The sequence below is a fragment of the Podarcis pityusensis genome (assembly GCF_964106645.2).
Source record: "Podarcis pityusensis genome assembly, chromosome: 9".
In the NCBI taxonomy this organism is placed as follows: Eukaryota; Metazoa; Chordata; class Lepidosauria; order Squamata; family Lacertidae; genus Podarcis; species Podarcis pityusensis.
In genome coordinates this window covers 77,974,520-77,996,486 of record NC_138034.1, presented here as the reverse complement: position 1 = coordinate 77,996,486, position 21,967 = coordinate 77,974,520, and the positions used below count along the sequence as shown (strand labels likewise).

The following is a 21,967-nucleotide window of genomic DNA, read 5'->3' as shown; positions in this document are numbered from 1 at the left end:
GTGGGGCTCCCCTCTGAGGTATTCAGAGAAAGGGACCAGACGGGGTGTGGGGTGTGAGAGGGTGCTCAGCAGGGAGTGTCCAGACCCAGGGAGAGCTTTGGGGTCAAGGAAGGAGCAGATCTGTGAACTGGGCCTGGAAGCAACAAGGGGGCCAGTGAGGTCTGATGGCTGGCAAGATATACTGTAATCTGGGTAAGCAGTGGCACTCAAAGCCTCCTTCCCTCTTTTCCCGGCAGGAAGCCACCGAACTGCCCAAAGACTCGGTCCGGGAGATGCCAACTCTTCAGCGCGCTCCTGACTGCGGAGCTCAAGGAAGTGAGCCAAGGAGCAGCTGGCACCACAACGACGCCGCCTTCTATCTCCCTGCCGGCCGGCCTAGGTCGCTTCCCCACCGGGCCCTCGCCTCCCGCCCACCTTGCCCACCGTGTCCCGGGCATCAAGGCCTCCCGCCCCTCCGCGCCAAGTCAGCCAGGGCAGCGCCTGATGCGCCTCTGGGGCTCCGCGCTTGGTGGGGGCTTGTCTGGGGGTCCTGTCCGAGTGAAGGGGCAGCAGCAGCATCCCGGGGGGGGGCGGCAAGTGGGGCAAGTGGGCCACCCTCCCTCCCTCCCTCCCTCCCCCCCGAGGCTCCTCCTGGCGCGTCCCGGGAAAGGCTGCAGCGAAGGGGCGCCGAGCCCGGCCCTGCACGCCCAAGGTCTCCGGCAGCAGGGAAGGGGCGGGAAGACCCCCCTCCCTCCGTGGAGAGCTGCTGCTGCTGCTGCTGCTGCTGCCAGCCCGTGCAGGCGCCGCCGGGACCCGAGACGAGAGTCGCCCCGCCCCGCCAGGTGTGCATGACGTCACGGGAGGCGGGGAGGAGACCGGAAGTGCCGCTCGGCCCCGCCCCCCAGCTGGAGAGCCCGCCGTCTAGTCCGGCGGCCATTGGCCCTCGCGGTCACGCGCCCGCCCGCGCCCCCTCCCCCCCGCTCCGTGGCCTGCGCGGCGCAGGTGAGACAGGTGAGGCCCGACGGGGAGGGAGGGGGGCCGGGGGGGCGCCTCTCTCCGTCCCCGATCCGGGCGGGGCGTCGGGGGCGCAGCGCCCGCTTGGCGGCGGCTCTGCCCGGAGGCGGGATCGGGGCTCCTGCCGGGATCGGGCCCCCCCCCCGCCTGGGGCAGCGGCGGCCGGGCGCTCTCGGCCCGGGGTGGGGGGGGTCTCCCCGGTTGCCGGTCTCCACGGAGCCCTCCGCCCCGGTTGCCAGCCGGCCTGGCTGACGTGTCGGGGGAGGCTGCCGCCCTGCTGCGCTGCCCCGGGAGCCTCGGCTCCGCCCGGCCCTCCACTCCCAGCTTGGCCTCTTCCCCTCCCTGCTGCCCCACTCGGGGCTTGGGCAGGGGGGGCGCACGATTCCTGCCTTGCAGCGGGTTGGGCTAGATGACCCTCGCAATTCTAGGAGGGAAGGTGGTTGTGGGCACGGGGCCCCGTTGCTTCTCTCTCTCTCTCTCTCTCTCTCTCTCTCTCTCTCTTTGAGCCCTTCCAGCTGCTCTCCCTTGGGGCCTGGAGGAGGGCAGGGAGCAGCCTTCTTCCTCTGTTGCCCACCGGACATCTTGGCGCGCCTGGAGCCATTCACCCCCCTTTGCACCAGCTCCCTCCTCCCCGTCTGACATTTGGGCAGGTCCAGGAGATCAGAGCCAAAAGCCCTTTGTCCCTGAGGCGGAAGCACCACGGCTTCACGTGATCTCGCATTCAGAGTCCCTCGGGTGGGCTTCCAGGGACCCCTTTCTGCACCCCTTCCTTCTTCAGCTCTTCTGACCCCTCCTCTCCTCTCGGCAGGTTTCCTGGGAGACCCTGAGGGCTGGACTGCCATGGCGGCAGCAGCAGCAGAGGACCCCTCTGGCCCCTTGGACCAGTCAGATGGGCTGAGCTCCCTCCTGGATGAGGAAGAGGAGGACGAGGACGAGGAGGAGGGCGGCAGCCACACGGAAGGCCTGTCTGTGAGCGGCGAGGGCGACCTGGAGGTGAATCCTTATGACGGGCTGCCCTTCTCCTCCCGCTACTATGAGCTGCTGCGCCAGCGCCGCGACCTCCCCATCTGGGGCTGCAAGTTCCTCTTCCTGGAGCACCTGGAGGGCGGCAGCGGCATCGTCTTGGTCTCTGGGCCGCCGGGGGCCGGCAAGAGCACCCAGGTGAGGGGGCCCAGCTGGGCTGGCAGCAGCTGCCACCCGAGAGAGGAGGCTGTGCTGCAGAAAGAGTGTAAAATATTTAAAGAAAAATAATATGTCTGAGAGCCAGAAGTGAAGTTACAGGGAACCAGGCAGAGGGCCTTCTCGGTGGTGGCACCCGCCCTGTGGAACGCCCTCCCATCAGGTGTCAAAGAAATAAACAACTCTCTGACTTTTAGAAGGCGTCTAAAGGCAGCCCTGTTTAGGGAAGTTTTTAATGTTTGATGTTTTATCGTGTTTTGAATATTCTGTTGGAAGCAGCCCAGAGTGGCTGGGGAGGCCTGGCCAGATGGATGGGGTATAAGTAATATATTGTTGTTGTTGTTATTCCCGGGGGTGGGGTGAGAGGCTCTCCCCTTCCTCAGTCCCAAGAGGCTGTGTGGGTGGCCTTGGGTGCTGTGTTCTCATCTGAACTTGCTTGCTTACCTGCCAAGGTGTGCCTCAGCTTGGTCTCCAGGCAGCCTGAGGTTTCTCTCAGCTCTGATGCCAGCCAGCCTCTCCTTGACTTGGGCTTCCTGACAGAGAATGAACAAACTCTCTGCTGGCAGAGATGGGGATACATCATCATGGGGGGAGGGGGGGAGCTTTGTGGCCTCACCTCTTTTCTTTCTTTATATATATAAATTTTAATTAAATTTTCTGTTTTACCATTTTAAATTCTCATTTTACATCCTTAAGATATCAATGATTTTGCTTCTCTTTCCATGGTTCATTTTAGATATCATAGATCCCTGTATATTTTACAAAAAGCTGTATCATTCAGTATTCCATTATTGCATCTGTCAAAACTTGTTTACACTGTTGAATTGATCTTAATGCTGCCCGTGTTTTCAGCTGTATTTCACTCTTTTTCCTCTTGGCGGGGGGCTGGCTTCTCCTTCCTTGCCTACAACCAGCTTTTGCCCTCAGCATGGGGGGCGGAGCACTTGGGAGCCAGACGGGCAGATTCCAGGCAGAGCCTCTCCTGACACGGAAGGAGAAGCCACAGGGAGGTGGACTTTGGCCTGGGTGGGGCGCATTGGAAGCAGCCTTCCTCGCTGGCTCCCTCTGAACACGGAAAGACACCTGTTTGCCCACGGAGAATCTTGAGCACCGTAGCTCTGCTCACCTGGCTATCTGGTATTAGCACAGCGGTGGGCATGGAGGAATCTGAGTGGCGCTTGCCCGTTCTCCGTCGGTTTCATTGAAATTCCTGCTGATCAATAGCAAGCAAGAAACCCACCTTTGTAAATTAAGGAGAGCGTGCTGGATCAGGCCAGCACCCTGCTCTCCCAGGTGCAAGAGCACTTTCTCCTGTGGTTTCCAGCAGCTGGGGTTCAGAAGCAGACCCCTCACCCCCCAGCCATGGAGGCAGATCAATATATAGAGTAGAGGTGGTAGAGGTGGCTCCCAGCAAGCAGAAGGGAAGCTCTGCTGGTCTCCCTGGGTTGGGGCATTCCTGGCCCACGCTTCCCAAACCTCCCTTGGGAGACTTGGCCTCAGCTGTTCTTCTGTGGGGTGTTGGGTCCGAGGCACTAATGTGGAATCACATTCCCTGCCTATGGCTTTGGGGAGGGGGGTGTCCTTGCTGGCAGCTGGCAACCCCTCCACCCCAGGACGATGGGCCTGCCTGTCGCTTTGGGGGCTGGATCCTGCTCATGTTTGGGTGTTTTCCCTGGAGCAAGGAAGACCCAGCAGGGACATGACGCCACTCCTCAGATGCTGAAGAAAAAGGCTGGAGGCAGAGGGGGAAACATCTGGAGAAACGTCTTGTGCACCATTCAAAGTGTTGGTGCTGACCTCGAAAGCCCTAAACGGCCTCGAAGGCCCAGTATACCCGAAGGAGTGTCTCCACCCCCATCGTTCAGCCCGGACACTGAGGTCCAGCTCCAAGGGCCTTCTGGCAGTTCCCTCCCTGTGAGAAGTGAGGTTACAGGGAACCAGGCCGAGGGTCTTCTTGGTAGTGGCGCCCGTCCTGTGGAAAGCCCTCTCAGCAGAAGTCAAGGCAATAAGCAACTATTTTACTTTTAAAAGACAACTGAAGGCGGCCCTGTTTAGGGAAGCTTTTAATGTTTGATGCTGTATTGTTTTTAATATTTGGTTGGAAGCCGCCCGGAGTGGCTGGGGAAACCCAGCCAGATGGGCGGGGTATAAATAATAAATTATTATTATTGTGTTAGAAGCAGGGATAAGAAAGCTAAGAGCCATGGGGCTTCTGGAACCTAGGTGGTGGGCACCGAAACAAAATGTCTAGGCACTTCTTTTTTTCTCTTTCTTTCTTTCTTTTTTGCTGGCAGGCTACCCGACCAGGCAGCAATTTCTTTTTCTTTCTTTCTTTTCTCTCTTTGCTGCTGGGCGAATCAGACGCCTGGAGGGTCTTTTGCTGCTGGCTGTGTCGGCTCTGCTCAGCCCCATAGTTGAAGACAGCAATGCTTCTTCTGAGTTCCAGCTGCTGGAAACCACAGGAGGGGAGAGGGTTGCTCTTGAGCTTTCAGATTTTCCTCTGGGGGATCTGGTCAGCCACTGTGAGACCCATATGCTGGTCTAGATGGCCCCCTGGTGGGATCCAGCCGGCTCTTACTAGGTTGTTATAAGCTGCTCGGTGGCCTACCAGCGCCTCTGCCCCCTCCAGATGGAGGATTCTGGGCTCTCTCCATGGGTGCCTGGGCAGTGTGGAGTCCAGAATGGCACCACCTGGAGGGGAGGACTAGCCAAGCCCCACCTGGCCTGGCCTCACCTGTCGCTCCTCCCTTCCCCAGGTGCCCCAGTGGTGTGCTGAACACGCCCTCTCTCTGCAGTTTGCTCCCGGCCAAGTGGTTTGCACGCAGCCCCACAGCCTAGCCGCCCTCAGCCTGGCCTTGCGGGTGGCTGACGAAATGGACCTCAACGTGGGCCATGAGCTGGGCTACAGCATCCCCTACGAAGACTGCTGCACCTCTGAGACGCTGCTCAGGTGAGGGGCAGGGGACCCTCCGGGGCGGCCGGGGGAGGGGCGTTCCTTGGCCTGCCAGGCCTGCCTCTCACTTGGGTCTGGTGCAAATGGAGCCATGCAGGCTTCAGGCTTCAAGGGGCCCCCAAAGGTCATCCAGCCCAGCCCCCTGCAAGGCACAAATCACAGCTGACACCCAACCTCTGCTTAAAAACCTCCAAGGAAGGAGAGTCAGCCTCCATCCGTGGGAGTCCTTTCCACTGTTGGACAGCTCTTAGCACCAGAGAGTTCTTCCTGATATTGAGTCTTAATCTCAAGGAAATAAGCAACTATCCTACTTTTAAAAGACATCTGAAGGCAGCCCTGTTTAGGGAAGTTTTTAATGTTTAATGCTGTATTGTGTTTTTAATATTCGATTGGGAGCTGCCCAGAGTGGCTGGGGAAACCCAGCCAGATGGGCAGGGTATAAATAATAAATTATTATTATATTATTATATTATATTATATTATTATCTCCTTTCCTGTAACTTGAAGCCATGGGTTCAGATGCTGCCCTCTGGAACAGCAGGAGACAAGCTTGCTCCATCTTCCAGCTCTTCAGATATTTGAAGATGGCTGCCCTACCCTGCCCCAGCCATGCAGAAGGAAAAGGGGCGGGGGGGAGCCCAGAGGAGAGGAGCACCCCAGACACTCCGCCATAGCACCCATCACCTGGCCCAGAAGGAGCCGTCCTGCTGGGTAGCCCCTAAAGAGAAGACTTGAGCGACCCAAGCGCAACCCTTTGCGCACCTTCCCCCCCCCCCCCCCGGCTAGCTCCTCTGACACACAGGCGAAAGGAAGGCTGAAGTGAGGGGTCCCATGCACCCACGGCTTCTGCCACACACCCCCTTCTCCCATCTCTGGGTCACCCAGGAGCCTGAAAGGCAGCAGGAGTCAGCCTGGGCAGAACTGGATTGGCAAGTCACCCGGAAATGCCTCATGGACAGAAGGACACAGTTGCTCATGAAGAGTTTGAGGGAGAGGAAAAAGGAGATCCTGACTAGCTTGAAAAGCAAAGGGCGGCGGCGGCGATGGAGGAGGCCCTGCCTAATGAGTGGCCTCAGGAGCCCGAGAGAAAACAGTGTGAGGCAGCAGCAAGAAAAGCAAATGTTATTTTAGGCTTATTCTAGAAGTGCGGCGTCCAGATCAAGGGAAGTGATAGTCCTGCTCTCTTCTGCCTTGGTCAGACCACACCTGGAGTCCGGGGTCCGATTCTGGGGACCGAAATTGAAGAAGGATGTTGACAAGCTGTGATGTTTGCAGAAGAGGCAACCTAGATGGTCAAGGGTCTGGAAATAAGCCTGCCTTGGAGGTTTTTCAGCAGAGGTTGGGTGGTCCTTGGGGGTCAAAATCCCCAATTCTTTTATTCCCCAGTGTGGTCCCTCCTCACCAGCTTCTGCCATGAGGCTCTTGAGAGACCTGCCAGGAGGGTCCAGTTATTTGGGGGGGGGGGTTTCAAAGGGCAGGGTGGTCTTGAGTCTTCTGCCTGCTCAGGAGCTTCAGCAGCAGCAGGAGAACGGGGGGGGGGGCAAAGCATCGAGGGCCCTGCCCCCTGGACCCCGCCCACCAGGCACCTTGTGGCTTCCAGGTTCTGCTCGGACGAGGTCCTTCTGCGGGAGATGACGTCGGACCCCCTGCTGCACCAGTACGGGGTGGTGGTCCTGGACGAGGCGCAGGAGCGGACGGTGCCCACCGACCTGCTGCTGGGGCTGCTGAAGGACGTGCAGCGCCAGCGCCCAGAGCTGCGCCTGGTGGTGGTGACGGAGCCGCTGATGGAGGAGCCCCTGCGGCACTTCTGCCCCAACGCCCCTGTGGTGCGGGTCCCGGAGCCCAGCCCAGCCCCCCGCCTGGCCTTCAGGCAGCCCCTGCCAGGGGGGCACGTCTTGGCCGCCTGCCAGTCCGCGCTGGAGCTGCACCGGCGGAGGGAGCCTGGCGATGTGATGGTCTTCCTGGCCAGCAAGCAGGTGGGGATGGCGGGCAGCGGGGCTTCGGGTCTCCAGGCATCCCTCGCCCCCTCCCTTTCCAGTCTGGATGAGGCCCCAGACAGGCAGAGAGCAGGAGGGGTCCCCTGAATGTGCAGGCCTTGCCTTATCCCCCAGATGCGGTTGCCGTCCCCTGAAGGAGCAGGTTTGGGGTCTTGGGGGGTTTCTGGCCCTGGCTAGGTCTCCCTGGGGCTCAGGGAGTCTCTGTAGCTAGAAGGGCCTTTGACAACTGGGGCTGGTTCTTCACCTGCGGCCATTCCTGGACCAGGGAAGCCTTGCCAGAGTAGTCCGTGCCTTGGTTAGTTCAGAAGTGGATTCAGGGCAGATTGAGGCTTGATGAGGCCCTCAGCTCCTGAAGGGAATGCGGCCCTTTCTATGTCCAGCTGTCCTTTGTCAACAACAAATGGCCACTGTTTTTTGTGTTGAATAGATGCTATATGGTCATTTATGCAACCAGCCCTTGGAGAATGTCAGCACCCTATATATAGAAAGGAGCAAACCAGGGATATTTGAGGGAGCAGGTGGGGCCCAAGACTTACATCACAGGAGCCTACATAACACAAAACACTGTTGGTTTTCTTTTATATCTTTTTTATCTTATATTTTGGAAATGTACACCCAGGTGTTTGTTTTCTTTTAAATTTTTTTGGGGGGCCCAAGAGAGTGGGGCCCTAAGCTAGAGCTTGTTTAGCTTATACGTAAATCCGGCGCTGACTGGATTACTGCCATGCGCTCTAGGCGGGGCTTCCCTCGCACTGGATTCGGAAGCTGCAGTGAGTGCAGAATGCTGCAGCGCGATTGCTGAGCGGAGGGGGGCCTTGCCAGCATCCGACACCTGGGCTCAGAGATTGCACTGCTTGCCCACTTGCTACTGGGCCCAGTTCAAGGGGTTGCTAGGAGCATCTAAAGCCCTGAGCAACGTGGGAACAGTTTACCTGCATGTGCCTATTGGCAGAACTGGAACCAATCCAGGTGCCCCATTCTGCCCTGGCAAGAACGCCAGAGTTTAGTGGGGCAGCTTCTGCGCTTTGGAACTCCCTGCCTCTTGATATCAGGCAGGTGCCACCACTGTCCTTTTGGGGCACCTGCTAAAAGCTTTAAGGTCTCGGCAAGTCTACCTAGTTGTTTTGAATGCTGATGCCGTTTAATTTTCTTGCTGGTTTTTAATTTTTTGCATGGTCTTCCTGTTTTGTTCTTCTAAATTCTTTGAGGTTTTCTACCATTAAGCTGTATATCCATTTTATGAAATAAAATGAGATAGTGCGTTCTTGGGGTCTTTGTGGGGGCAGGTGAACAATGTTAGGGTCTGGGGGGTTGCCTTTCAAGCGGGTTCCCTAGACCCCTGGGTATAGGGCGGTATATAAATTCAATCAAGAATAGTAATCATAACAGTTTCCTGGGGTAGGCGGCTTCTGGGCTGTCCCTTGAGTTCCTCTTCCCTGGGGCGGCTCCTGCAGCTAAATATATTTTTCTCCCCCCCCCCCCTGTAGGAGATTGACGAGTGCTGTGAGGCCATCCAGTCGGAGGCCCTGGCCCTGGACCCCGGCCTGGGGTCCCTGCAGGTGCTGCCCCTCCACCCTGGCGTGGGCCGAGACGTCCAGCGGCTGTACGAGAGTGGCCAGGAGCAGCCCGGGGGGGTCCGGGCACGCAGGATCGTGGTCACCCACTGGGTGGCGGATGCCGGCTTCTCCATGGGGACCGTCAGGCATGTCGTAGATGCCGGGCTGGAGCTGCACAGTGTGAGCCGGGGGGGGTCTGGGAGCCCCCCAGGAGGAGCTTTGGGGAGTGGGGAGGAGAGAATTACAGTTGGGGGGGGCAGTCCTGGCTCCTCATCCATATTGCTGTCTTCTGCAGCGATCACAGAATGGTGGCGTTGAAAGGGGATCCCCAGGGACATCTAGTCCAACCCCCCACATTGCAGGGAACAGGCAGCAAAGGGTCTCCCCCTTTGATCTGTCTGCACAGGACTCCTCTGGGTCTGTCTCCTGATGTGGGGTTTTATTACATATATTATAATTTTATTCGTTTACAATCACAATCCAATAATAGCTTCGTTATAACAATACCAATTTATAATATAATTATTAGCACCAATAGTTCAAATACCAAATTATATCATTTAGATAAGGTGCCCCCCCCCCCCGCACGCTAGAATTGATGGCTTGGTTATTTGCTTTATTTCTGCATTCCAAAATCTTGCTAATTTCCATTACATTCTGGTCATAATAATAATCCCTTATACAACAACTGCAATATTAATAACTTCTATTCGTGTTGACACATAAAATGAAACTACAAGTGAGGCACTCAAACTATATCCTTGCTCTTCCTGTGTGTGGCAATTATTCTCTCCAGGATGTTTCTTCCTGTCCTTGTAAGATGTTGTGTCTTCCTTTCCCTCGGTTGCTGCTGTTCTCCATCATGCCTTGGGCAGAGCTGATATCCCATTGTTCTTCCAGAAATTTCTCCATTGCTCCGTCCCATTATTCGTTGTTTTGCAACTTTAACAACAGCTACAAAAATAACTGTCCCAATGAATAACCTGTTTTCACCATTTTTCCCTCTCAGCCTGGGAAGAAGAGTGGTCTGTCAAACTGCAGATGACTCAATAAAGAACCTTATCAGTTCCTTGGCAAGTTCACGGTCTGCTTTCATTCTTCCATCCAACTGAAGATAAATGAGCAACAATACTTCCAATTAAATTCAATTAAATTCCAAGTCCTCTTAGTGTTATTCAGTTCACTTGGTAAATAATAAAGGATGGGAAAGAGTCAGCTCTAAGTTTCCATCGTAAACCTTTTGCAAAATAGAGCTTCCCTCCTCCCCCCCTTTTTGCACACACAGTTCTATTAAATGTTATATTCCATATCTATAACCCGATTTCTTCCGTTCTCACTTGTACAATTATAATCTGAACTAAACATTCAGAGGAGGATTGCCAAATCATCAATGTAAACTTTAAAGAAAGAAACTGTAGGCTCCCCTCCCACCCCCACCGTCTTCTACACCGAATGAAGTTTTATCTCAAATTCAGACCTTAAAGTCCTTCCAGTTGTTTTTGTCCCACTGTTAATGTTCTGTCTCCTGACGTTTTCTCTCCTGGGCAGGTTTACAACCCACAGATCCGAGCCGAAGCTCAGGGCTTGCGCCCCATAAGCAAGAAGCAGGCCGAGGCGCGGAGACTTAGGGCAGCAGGGAGCCCCCCAGGTAGGCGATGCCTCCTTCCCCAGGGCCTCTGGGGGCTCTTCTGTGGAGACCCTGGGACTTCATGGACCCCCAGGGGTCATCCAGTCCAACCCCTGCAATGCAGGAATCTCAGCTAAAGCATCCTTGCTAGGTGGCCATTTGACCTCTGCTTAAAAACCTCCAGCGAAGGTTTTTGGGTGGGGGTGGAGAGCAGCCTCCTTCTCTTCCCCAGGGACTAGAGTCTTGACTCCGCCCGCCTCACTGCCCCCTCCTGTGCCCGGCAGGGTCCTGCCTCCGCCTCTACTCGGACGCCTTCTATCAGCAGCGCCTGCCCCCCGTCCCTCCGGCCCCCATCACAGAGGCCAACCTCAGCCGCCTGGTCCTACTGCTCAAGAGGCTGGACATCGCCGACATGGGCCAGTGCGACTTCCTGGACCGGCCAGGTATGTCTGGGGGGAGGTGGGGGTGTCTGGGGGGCAGAGCAGGGTGGGGCCCCTGCCTGCCTGCCAGCCGGCCAGGCTCAGCCGGGGCTCTCCTCTCCCTGCCCAGCCCCCGAGTCCCTAATGCAGGCGCTGGAGGACTTGGACTACCTGGCTGCCCTCGATGACGACGGGAACCTCTCTGAGGTGGGCATCATCATGTCGGAGTTCCCTCTGGACCCCCAGCTCTCCAAGGCCCTGCTGGCCTCCTGCGAGTTTGACTGCGTCCACGAGATGCTCACCCTGGCCGCCATGCTGGCAGGTAGGTGGAGCCGCCTCTCGCTCAGCCCTGCAGGGGGCGCTCTGGGGCCGCCTCTTGCAGCTCCAGAGACCTCAGAGGGGTCAGGCCGGCACTTGAACTCGCTTCCCTAGGAGGCAGTGATGGCCACCAGCATGGAGGGCTTAAATGAGAACTGGGCCAATTCAGGGAGGAGAGTTTTCGCCACAAAGGCTCTTCTCTGGCTCCCTCATTGGAGGCAACAAGGCTTCTGAATCCCCGTTTCTGGAAACCGGGAGCAGAGAGCTGGAGCGGCGCTTGAGTCCTGCTTTCTGCTTTCTCAGAGTGGGCGTTTGGTTGGCCCCCCTTTGGCCTGATCTAACAGCCTGGCACTTTTTCTGCTCTTATGGAACCTCCAGGTCCAGGCGCTTCTTGAGGGGATTTGGCAACTGTGAGAAGAGCATCCTTTGCTCTTCAGGCCCTCGTGTCAGACCCCCTTCCAGCCTCAGGTGCTGCAGCTGAGACACAGAGAAAGAGAACGGTCGGGTCATCTGGCCCAGCCGTCTGCAAGGCAGGAATTGCAGCAAAAGGCATTCCCTGAAGGGATGAGAATAAATGCTAGGAAAGGCTATATTTGTTAGATATTTGTTAGTTCAGCAGAGTGCATCCCTTTGCAGCTTAAAAAGAAGCTTAGATGGGCTAGTTTTAGCCTTTAGGTAATCCAGGATGCTTTAAGGCAGACTGGATTCTCCTGGGATTCCCCCCTTTTCTCCCTCTTTTCAAACAATAGTGACACAAACAGTTTCTGTTGCAGAATAACAGATACAGCAGCTTTCTTCAGGCAGGCTTAAAATGATAATTCAATTACAAAAACCTACCTTTTTTTGTACAATCTGACTTTTAGAAAACATCTGAAGGCAGCCCTGTTTAGGGAAGTTTTTAATGTTTGATGTTTTATCATGTTTTTAATATTCTGTTGGGAGCCACCAGAGTGGCTGGGGAGGCCTGGCCAGATGGGCGGGGTATAAATAAATTATTGTTGTTGTTACTATTATTGTTATTGTTATTATTTATTATACTGAAGTCTGGCTTAAAATGGTGTCTGAGCATTGGAGCTCAGACTTAGCAGGCCTTCTCACGTTTCCGGCTGGGTGGAAGGTGACGAAAAAGACCCGCTGTGCCCGGGCAGGTAGGAGAATATCTACCGCTACGCCCTGTGCCCGTCAGGGCACAATGGGAGCGTCTCTCGCAGAGTTCTCTCTGGCAAACTTACAAGAAAGCGCTCCGAGCTTCAGCTCCTGTCCTGTGCCTCTTTGGCAAAATGTGAATTGTTGGTTTGGACTGCCCTTGAAATACCTCACATTCACCAAGGTGGGGGGCAGGCAGGCAGGCAAGCGATGGTGGCAGGGACCTCACCAGCTCTCTCTCCCCCCCCCCAGCCTGGCCCTGCTTCCTGGCTCCAGAGGGGGCGCGCTGGGAGGAGGCCCTGGCGGCCCGGCAGCGGAGTCTTCTGCACCCGGCGGGGGACCACTTCACCCTCATCAATGTCTTCAATGCCTTCCAGCAGCGTGAGTTTGCGGAGGGGGCGGGAGGGACCAGGGCGGGAGGGGAGCCTTGCTGGGGCCCCCTCTCAAGGGGCGCAGCCAGGAGAGGCACCCACACCCTCCCTCCCTCCCCAGAGAGCGACCCGGAGAGCTGGTGCCGGAAGCACGCGGTGAGCGAGGCAGCCCTGCGGCTGGCGGGGGCCGTGCGGGCAGAGCTGCTGGAGGTCATGCAGCGCATTGAGCTGCCCGTCTCCCCACCGGCCTTTGGCAGCGACAGCAACGTCCAGCGCCTGACGCAGGCCCTCATCTCGGGCTTCTTCCTCAAGGTACGGCTGCTGCCTCAAGGCCTGCGTGGCCGGGAAGCACAAGGGAGCTCTGGGCTGGGAGAGCCCCGCAGAAGGCTGGCCCTGAAGCAGCCAGGAAGGGGGTCCGGGGAGAGGCAGGCAGGGAGACTGCAGCCCAGGCTGAGAGCGGAGGGTCCCTCCTCTCCTTTCCCCCCGAGTGTCTCCCTCGTAGCTCCCCAATGGTTTGGCTTCACCCCCAAAGACAAGCTCTTCCCTTGTCTTCTGAGACAGATGGGGGCCAACAGCATCTCTCTCTCTCTCTTGGACACTCACTCTGTCTCTCACTCCAGGGTTTTGGGGTGCTGGAGATCTTGGAGTGGTGCTCAGCTCCAGGAAGAGCTGCCTGCGGTTTCCTTGCCTGCCTCCCAGGGAGATTCAGGCTGCTGGAGCCAAGGGAGGTTATCTCGGAGCCCAGAGTCCCTCTAAGTTGGGGGGCTCCACCCTGCACCCCATCTATTGGCCAGACATCTCCCGTCAGCCTCTCCCTGGGACTGCCTGCAATCTCTCCCTGCCTGGGCTCTGGGGAAGGGGATGGATCCGTCCCGCCTGCCTGAACCTCTGCTCCCCCCCTGCTTCCAGGTGGCCCGCGACATTGACGGCTCTGGCAACTACCTGCTGCTGACCCACAAGCACGTGGCCCAGCTGCCCCCCGGCTGCTGCTACCGGCTGCGTCGCCCGCCCCCCCGCCCGCCTCCCTGGGTCCTCTACCACGAGTTCACCATCTCTCAGGACAACTGCCTCAGCATCGTCTCCGAGATCCAGCCAGAGATGTGAGCATCTGGGGGGGGCAGGGCTGTCGACGCCATTCCTTGGCCATGAGGACTAGGACCTTGGCTTTTCAGAGCGGGGGGGCTGTAGGCCGTGGGCCAGCTCCACAGGGATGCCTCAGCGCTGCCTTGACTTTAGACGAGGACTGGACAGATTCATGGAGGAAAGAGCTCTTGATGGCTCCCAGCTAGGATTATTCTGCTCTGCCTCCACAGTCAGAGGCAAAAATGCTTCTGAATCTCCGTTGCTGGAAACTGCAGGAGGGGAGAGTCCTGCTCTTGCGCTCAGATCCTGCTTGCGGGTTTCCCTTTGGAGGCCTCTGGTTGGCCACTGTGAGAGAACAGGGGCTGGGTGGGGGTCCCCTGTGGGCTGATACAGCAGCCAAGCTCTTCTGGCATTCTTGTAGAGCCTCCAGGCCCAGAGGCAGTCTACCTAACTCCTAGTTTATTTGGGGTATTTGACCGCTGTGAGACCAGGATGCTGGACTAGATGGGCGCCCTATGGCTCCTACACTCTGTGGACCAGGAAGCAGCAGCAAGGGGGGCTTATGCAGGGTGGGGTGGTAATAATACTAATTTATTATTTATACCCCGGGTTTCCCCAGCCACTCTGGGTAGCTCCCAACAGAATATTAAAAAGACAATAAAACATCAAACATTAAAAACTTCCCTAAACAGGGCTGCCTTCAGATGTCTTCTAAAAATCAGATAGTTGTTTATTTCCTTGACATCTGAAGGGAGGGCGTTCCACAGGATGGGTGCCACTACCAAGAAGGCCCTCTGCCTGGTTCCCTGTAATCTCTAAGCAAACCACCAGAAGGCCCTCGGCGCTGGACCTCAGTGTCCGGGATGGATGATGGGGGTGGAGACGCTCCTTCAGGTCTACTGGGCCAAGACCGTTTAGGGCAGCCTTCCTCAACCTCGTCCCTCCAGATGTTTTTGCCCTACAACTCCCATGATCCCTAGCTTGCAGGACCAGTTGTCAGGGATGATGGGAATTGTAGTCTCAAAACATCTGGAGGGCTGAGGTTGAGGTTGAGGAAGCCTGGTTTAGGGCTTTCAAGGTCAGCACCAACACTTTGAATGGTGCTCAGAAACATACTGGGAGCCAATGTAGGTCTTTCAGGGCCAGTGTTATGTGGTCTTGGCGGCCGCTCCCAGCTGAATTCTGGTAGACTGTGTCTGTTCCTGCCCTCCCTCAACTTGGATCCTTTCTCCCCGCAGGCTGGCAGAGCTGGCACCCCAGTACTACCTGAGCAACTTGCCCCCCAGCGAGAGCCGGGAGCTGCTCCTGGAGCTGCGTGAGAAGCTGGCAGGGGCCTCGGAGTTGCCGTCTCCGCCTCCATCCCCGCTGCAGGACGAGGGGCCTCAGGCACCCAGAGCTGGCGGGGACACAGAGGACACCTGCGTTCTGCAATGAGCCCAGCAGGAGCACCGCTGGGTCCGGATTAAGCCCAGCCCCTGGAGGAATGCTGTTCCCAGGGGTCAGAGGAGGGTCCCAGGCCTGGAGCAGCAGCCGCACTGGCTACTGGTGTTCCTGGGTGGCAACACCTGCTGCCCTTTGACGCCAGAGCCCCTGGCATTCCCTGGGCATGGGAGAGGGTGGGCAGGGGCCCCAGGAAGCAGGTCCTGCTGTACTTTTGCTGTTGGACACTCTGGGGCAGACTGCGGGGAGCCTGGCTGCTCTTTCCGGCACCCACCAGAGGCTGGTGGCAGCCAGGTGGCGCAGCGGAGGGCGGGGGTGGCATGGCCTTATGGGTGGAGGTGTGCCGTGGGCTCAGGGCTCCCCGTCCCCCCCAGCTTCTCATTGGCAAAGGTGGCGGAATCCCAGGCAGACGGTCGGGTCTGCAGAGGCAAGGCCAGGCTGGAGGTGGGGTGGGGTGTCTCCTTGTGGGTCCTTGCTCCCCCCCTCCTTGCTGGGGTGTGGGCAGCAGTGGGGTCAGTGGGTCTGGGCAGAGCTTCATTCTCACTTGTAGCAGGAGACTTTGCTCTTCCTCCCCCCTTGCCACACAAGCCGTGCACCTGGGAGCTGTTGGGGGGGGGTCCTCTTGGAGTCTCCCCACAGCCATGGGGCAGCTTTAGCAGAGGGTGATGCCTGCCCCCTTGTTTTGGGACTCTTAGGGTTGGCTCTTACTTAAGTCTTTTCTTAGCTCTCTGCTTTTACTGCTGCCTTATTGGGGGGGGGGAGAGATGGCCCTTGAGTGGCTGCTGAGCTTTTTATGGACTCTTTGCACCAGGGGAGCGGGTGGGTGTCTCTCGCTTGCAGTGGCGGCCACGATCCTCATCCGCAAACGTTGCTCCCGAACTGTTAACTTTAGAGAGGCTCTTGGGATCGGGGCAGCCCTGTCTTCTGTCAGTGCCATTTGTGGGGTGCCTGGCACCTGGCGCCCCCACCTTGATTCTTTCTGGCCTAGAATGTGGTTCACCAAGCAGAAGAATTAAAAGATACCTTTGGAAACACTGGACTCTGTGAAATGCAAGGTTGAATTCTGATCCCCCTGATCCCCCAAAAAGGAGGCGCCTGAAAGGTTGTGCCAAAATGTGGGGAGAAATCAGGCCCAGGGGGTGAATACAGCCCCCTCCCCCCAAACTCCACACAGACCCTGCTTTGCCCCCTCCTCTGGTATTTTGCCTGGCTGGAATATGCCCTTGAACTCTTTCCTCCCCCAAATAAATTATTTTATTTTGTCTGTGTGGTGTACAATGATAAATAGTAACCAGGGAGCCAGCCCATTCTCCAAAGATGCCGGCATCTGCTTTGTATGCAAGGGTACCCCAGTGTTCATCTAGACGTTCCCACCATCGCTAATGGGGATTACTTGGGGAGGGGAAAAGACGTAGGCAGGCAAACGGTCAGCCGCAGGGAGCCGCGAGAGGGCCAAGGGGGAGAAAGGTCTGGTTTAGCCCGGACCAGCCTAGCCTGGGGCGCCTCTGCCGAGGCTACTCCGGTGAGGCTTCCGCCTGGCTCCCCTCCCTCAGCCCCAAGCGAACAGGACGGGGACGCTGCCCTTCGCGGCCACGCGCGCAGGAACCGAGTCCAAGGGAGCCCGGGACGCGGACGGAGTTGAGCGCAGCTCCTGGCTCCTCGACGCCCGCTAGGTGCCAACAGCCCGTCGGGGAAGAGGGGCTGCGCGGCAAGAGACGGAGCCCGGCGGGCAGCAGCGGGAGGTGGCACGGGGGCAGCCCAGCGCCCTCCCCGGGACTCCCCTTTTGCAGGGGGCGGGGGTCTCCCGGCAGTTCCTTCGGGGCTCCGGTGACGCCTTGGCAGGGGCGGCGCGGGCTTCCCCAACCTGAAGCGGGGCAGACTAGGCTTTGGCGGAATCCCGGCCGAGGGAGCGGGTGAGTCACAGCCGCCGCCCCGGCAGAAAGCGCTCACCAAGGCGGAGTCTCCGGATCCTCAGCTGCAAAAGGAGGGGAGGGGGGCGGCTCCTCAGGATTTGTGATTTAAGCACCCCGAAGTCTGCCTTGGCCAACACGCGCCCTGCACCTTGGCCTTCCGCTCCCCTCGGCTCGTTTCGGGTGTCTTGAAGGACTGCCTCGCTTCCCGCATTGGAAGGGGTTGGACTAGATGACCCCTGGGACCCCTTCCAACTTAGCCATCCTTTGTCTCTCTGAACTGGAGTGAGCCCCTTTAGGCTTCAGTCCCCTTCTGCAAACGGGAGCAGCAGCGTCCGGCTTCCTGCTTTAGGAGCACGATGGGCCTCTGACCGCGAGCAAACGGCGGGCAGAGAATGTCTGCCACGTATTGGTTGATTTGTTCGTTAAAAAAAAATAAATCTCAGCAGTTTTTCAATGTGCCTGGCAAATGCAAGATCAAAAACTGCTGTGGAATTTCAAACACAACAGGCGAGAGCTCTGCGCAAACACTGCAAGATTCGCTCAGTGCTCCGAAAAGCCCATCCGAAGTGCGCGCCTTTAAAAAAATGTCAGTGCAATTGGGCCCCGTGAGGAAGTCAGTCTGCCACGGAGGATATTCCTGGAGGTGGCTGGGAGCAGCCTAAGGGCACTCTGGGCGGGTGCCCTGCTCCATAAATGGACTGCTCCATAGGAAAACGGGGGGGGGGGAGCCTTCCCTGTCTCTCCCTCCAGTCCTAGAACACTGGGTGCTCCCTAAGCCACGAGTGGGACCTCGAATGGCTCCCAGGGAGGTCTCGGGTAGGAGGAGGTAGGAGGAAAGGAACCTCTTCCTGGTGAGCTGCTGCCAGTCCAAGTAGGCAATACTGGGCTGGATGGGCAAATAGCCAGACTGGATATATTGGGGAACACTGGCCTGCGAGTGCTCCAACTGGAGAACAGCCTTGACCAAAGGGGACCTGGGCTTTGAAGACACTCAAACTCAGGATGAAAGGGAGAAACGTGCTAAGAGGAAGGTACACTTGGGAAACCCTCACCATGATCAACTCCCGCCTGGAAACCTATGTCTCCAATGTAGAAGGACGTGTGGATCCAGAATTGGCCTCCACAGTCACTTACAGACTCACTGCTAAGACCATGTTCATGGAAGACCATCTTACTGGGCTATGAGGGATCGCCAGAGAAGAAGAAAAGACAGGGAGAAGATGGCATATTCCATGCATGTCTTTTATTACCCAGTGGTAATTAACTGAATGATAATAGGCTAAATATTTTGGAAAATTGTTTGCTTGTTATGAACTTGGACACCTCTTAAGACATAACAAAATTCCAGAAATTATTTTAATCTTGTTAACTATTTTAACCCAGAAATTCCTGGTTTCAGGGGATGCCCGGAATATGCGACTCAGACTTGTGCCTCCTCCTGAGCCACATCTTCATCACGTATCTGTCACACGGTCACTTCTCATGCATGGGAATTAGGTGGGGGGGGATGTAGAAGAGGTTTGTAGCTTGGGGGTGCTCCTGGATTCCAACTTGTCACGGCAGTCCCCATCCTTGGGGGGTTATGCCCAACTTATTTGCCAGCTGCAGTCATTTCTGGATTGGAATCGCCTGGCCTCCGTTGTCCATGTGTTGGTGACGTGCTGGCTGGACTACTGCAAAGCCCTCTATGTGGGGCTGCCCTTGAAGGCAGTCCAGAGGCTGCAGCTGGTGCAAAATGCAGCTGCTAGGTTGGTAAGTGGGGCAGCCTGTTCCTTCATTAATAAGTAAGAGTATGAGACTAGCAAAGCCCTAAGTGGCGTGGGATCCAAGTGCCTTAAAGGGCACATTCTCTGGCGCTCCCAGGCAGGTGAGGCCTTGTGGGTGCTGCTGCCTCTGCACTTTGCCCCATTGGCATTGACCAGGGACAGGGCCTTCTTGGTGGTGGCTCCCCATTTGTGGATTGCTCTCTCTGGAAGGGTGTCTGCCTCCCTCATTATTTACTTTGGTGGAGATTTGGAAGCATTCCTGTTGGCCCAGGTATCCAGAGGCTGAAAGATATCATTCCTGGCAGCCTTGTGACTTATCTGTGAGGGTATAGAAATTGTTTCAAAATATTCTTAATGTTTGTGGCTGTTTTATTTTATTTTTAATTATGTTGCTTTAGCATGCAATTAATTGGCCGTTGTAGCAATGAGCTCATCTATGTTTATATTCACTTGCTTTGATATAAGGAATTGACTTGTTTCTTTGCTGTTATCTGGGCTCTGAACCCAGAAAGGGGAATTACCTGTAAGACTTGGGTATTTGCCACCTATGCCCTCATCGGCTCAAGTGAAATGATGGAAAGTCCTAGCCAAAGTGACGTCTGCTGCTTTGTGTATAAAGAATGTCTGGATGTTTTCTTGGGCCTTCTCTTGGCTGTGTTGTCCATCCTGTGCCTGGGAGACCTGACAGGCTGAGTGGCTATAAGTTTACACCGTTCTCTTAATAAAGCACTAGACTGATCCCTCTGACCTTTGTTACATCCTTCTTTGCTATCCCTGCACCCACCGCTCCCATGATGAGTCACAGTTTAAACTATGTCCTGTGTGAAGAAGTTCTGCACTCTGGCAGCTGGCAAATGCACACACCTCTCTTCACAGCATGGGCCCGTCTGGCTCAGTCTTGTCTGCTCTACGCTAAGTCAGACCAAAGGCCCATCTGGATTCCTCTTTGCTGTCACAGATGCCAGCCAGCGATCCCAAGGAGAAGCTCACCAGGGGGACAGGATGAGTCCTTTCAGTGGCTCTCCAGGGTTTCGGACCTCCAGACCTTCACCAGCTCTACTTTGAGTTTCCGGAGGTTGAATCTGAGATGTTTAGCATACAAATATTGGGGGAACATTGTTTTTGTGCAATACCTATTTACCTCCCCAGAGTCTCCCTAATTGTATGGCTCCCCTCAGTCTTGCCATTTGAACTCATTCGTTCTTCCATAACTCCATGAACTCCAAAGAGAACTTCATCCTATTGGAATGTCAGTAATATTTCTACATGTGCCTTGATTACCTTCAATAAATCTGTGTATGAGAGCTTTGTGGAGTTTTGTTGAATACTACCCAGATTGAGAGAGAAGTCTCCAGACAGAACAGTAAGAAGGAATGAATCCTGAGCCCTCTTTCTCTCTGACAAGAATGTGCATCTTCTCTGTGCATGAGGACATGTTTGCATGTGAAACCAGCCCTGTCTGCTTCCTGCAAAGAAGTGTTTGGTCTCCTAGAGCAAATTTGCAAATGCATGCAATCACTCCTACAGTCTGCAAACATAGTTCTCAAAGTCTCAGCCTGCAAGCCTGCTAGCCCTGGGATTTTTCCCTACCCTCTGAATTGAAGAAAAGTGCAAATCTCTAACTCTGCAGACCGTCTGCAACTCTGTAACTCTCCTTCACCCAGTTGATTAGCCTCTCTAAGCCTTCTCCCTTGCAATTCCATTGAAGTGCTAACTCTCCATTGCAAGCCCACCCACCTTCTCAAACAGCTAAACTGAAAGATTTCAGGACTACAACCCTAGAGAAAAAGAGGCCGCACCTCAAATCCATCATCTCTGGCTAAAGCAGGGGTGAAAGGCAAACTCTTAAGGAAGGCATTCCTATCTTTCTGCCACAGCTAAGAGCAGGGGTCAGCAACCTTTTTCAGCTGTGGACTGGTCCACCATCCCTCAAACCATGTGGTGGGCCAGACTATATTGTGAGTCGAGGACCCTCCACCCGCATAGGATTATAATAAGACACACAGACATTATTTTAGGTTAATGGGCAAAATTAGGCCATAACTTTATTGGTTACAGCATGTGAGTAGTATTGGCTCAGGCATTGGATGAAACAGCAATACCAGACTCCACAGCCGAGAGTCATAACAGGGTTAACAACCAATGGGAGGAGCTTGTTGATGCAAATACAACTGGAAGTTCAACCATGATGTCACGGGGGTCGTGCCATGGCCCTAGCCATCAGCAGGTCATCAGACAGGATCCATGACCCCCGGATTCCTTTAATGGAATACCCAAAAGAGGAGGGGTAAATGACGGCCCATACCCAATCCCCCAACACAGCACACATATTCCAATGCCTAACCGCCAATTCCAGAAAGTTGTGATGAATTGCTACAAGGTAGACGAGAAAACCAAGAGGCGGCTGGTACCAATTTGCCAAATGGATAAAAAAGTCCTACCAGGCCCCCTGGACAACCAAGGTGACCAACCAAAGTCCATAGCAAGGTCATACGCAAAAAGAAGCTGATCTAAGAGGGAGGGAGGGTGGGCGATCTGAAGAAAGCAGGAACAGACTGGGAGAAGAGTGCTGCCGCGGCTGTTTAAACGCATTTAGGCCTGCCCACCAGCCGGCACTATTGGTCAGCTGGGAGGCATAGATTGCAGCAGAAGCAATCAGGAGCAGCGAGTCAAATACGCCTCCCTGCCCCCGTGGGAGGCTGCTCCCCTCCCCTCTGGGCGGAGGAGAGCCCTTTTGGTGAAAAAATTTGAATGAATTCCTATGCCCCACAAATAACCCAGAGATGCATTTTAAATAAAAGGACGCATTTTACTCATGTAAAAACATGCTGGTTCCCGTCCCGTCCCTGGGCTGGATTGAGAAGCATTCAGCCCACGGGCCCTAGGTTGCCTACCCCTGGCTAAGAGAATCAAGGACTTTGGGCAGCAGCGCCACCTTTTGGCTCAAAACTACTATTGCGGCTTTGTATTCTAAATTCACAAAGGCTTCTGCAGCAGCCATCTCACCCAATGTGACTACGCTACCTAGTGTTGAAACACGGTACTGCAGCCTTCCAATTTAGGTGCAGTATATTTGAACTCTTGAGAGTCCCATGGACTGCAAGAAGATCCAACCGATCCATTCTGAAGGAAATCAGCCCTGAGTGTTCACTGAAAGGACAGATCCTGAAGCTGAGGCTCCAATGCTTTGGCCACCTCATGAGAAG

At 55.7% G+C, this 21,967-nt stretch overlaps 1 protein-coding gene across 2 annotated transcripts; it reads left to right on the top strand.

The window, feature by feature from the left end:
- Nucleotides 1–872: 872 nt before the first annotated feature.
- Nucleotides 873–16,346, top strand: DQX1 (DEAQ-box RNA dependent ATPase 1). Of its 2 annotated transcripts, none has more exons than XM_081020793.1 (12): nucleotides 873–990; nucleotides 1,802–2,154; nucleotides 4,929–5,122; nucleotides 6,726–7,101; nucleotides 8,610–8,858; nucleotides 10,227–10,326; nucleotides 10,590–10,748; nucleotides 10,855–11,046; nucleotides 12,441–12,569; nucleotides 12,681–12,871; nucleotides 13,469–13,659; nucleotides 14,881–16,346. In XM_081020793.1, the coding sequence occupies exons 2-12, from the start codon at nucleotides 1,834–1,836 to the stop codon at nucleotides 15,074–15,076; spliced, it is 2,298 nt and encodes a 765-aa protein (XP_080876919.1). In that variant the 5' UTR covers nucleotides 873–990; nucleotides 1,802–1,833; the 3' UTR covers nucleotides 15,077–16,346. The 2 variants fall into 2 exon arrangements, with proteins under 2 accessions (XP_080876919.1, XP_080876920.1); XM_081020794.1 differs by having other exon boundaries at nucleotides 912–981.
- The last annotated feature ends 5,621 nt before the right edge of the window (nucleotides 16,347–21,967 follow it).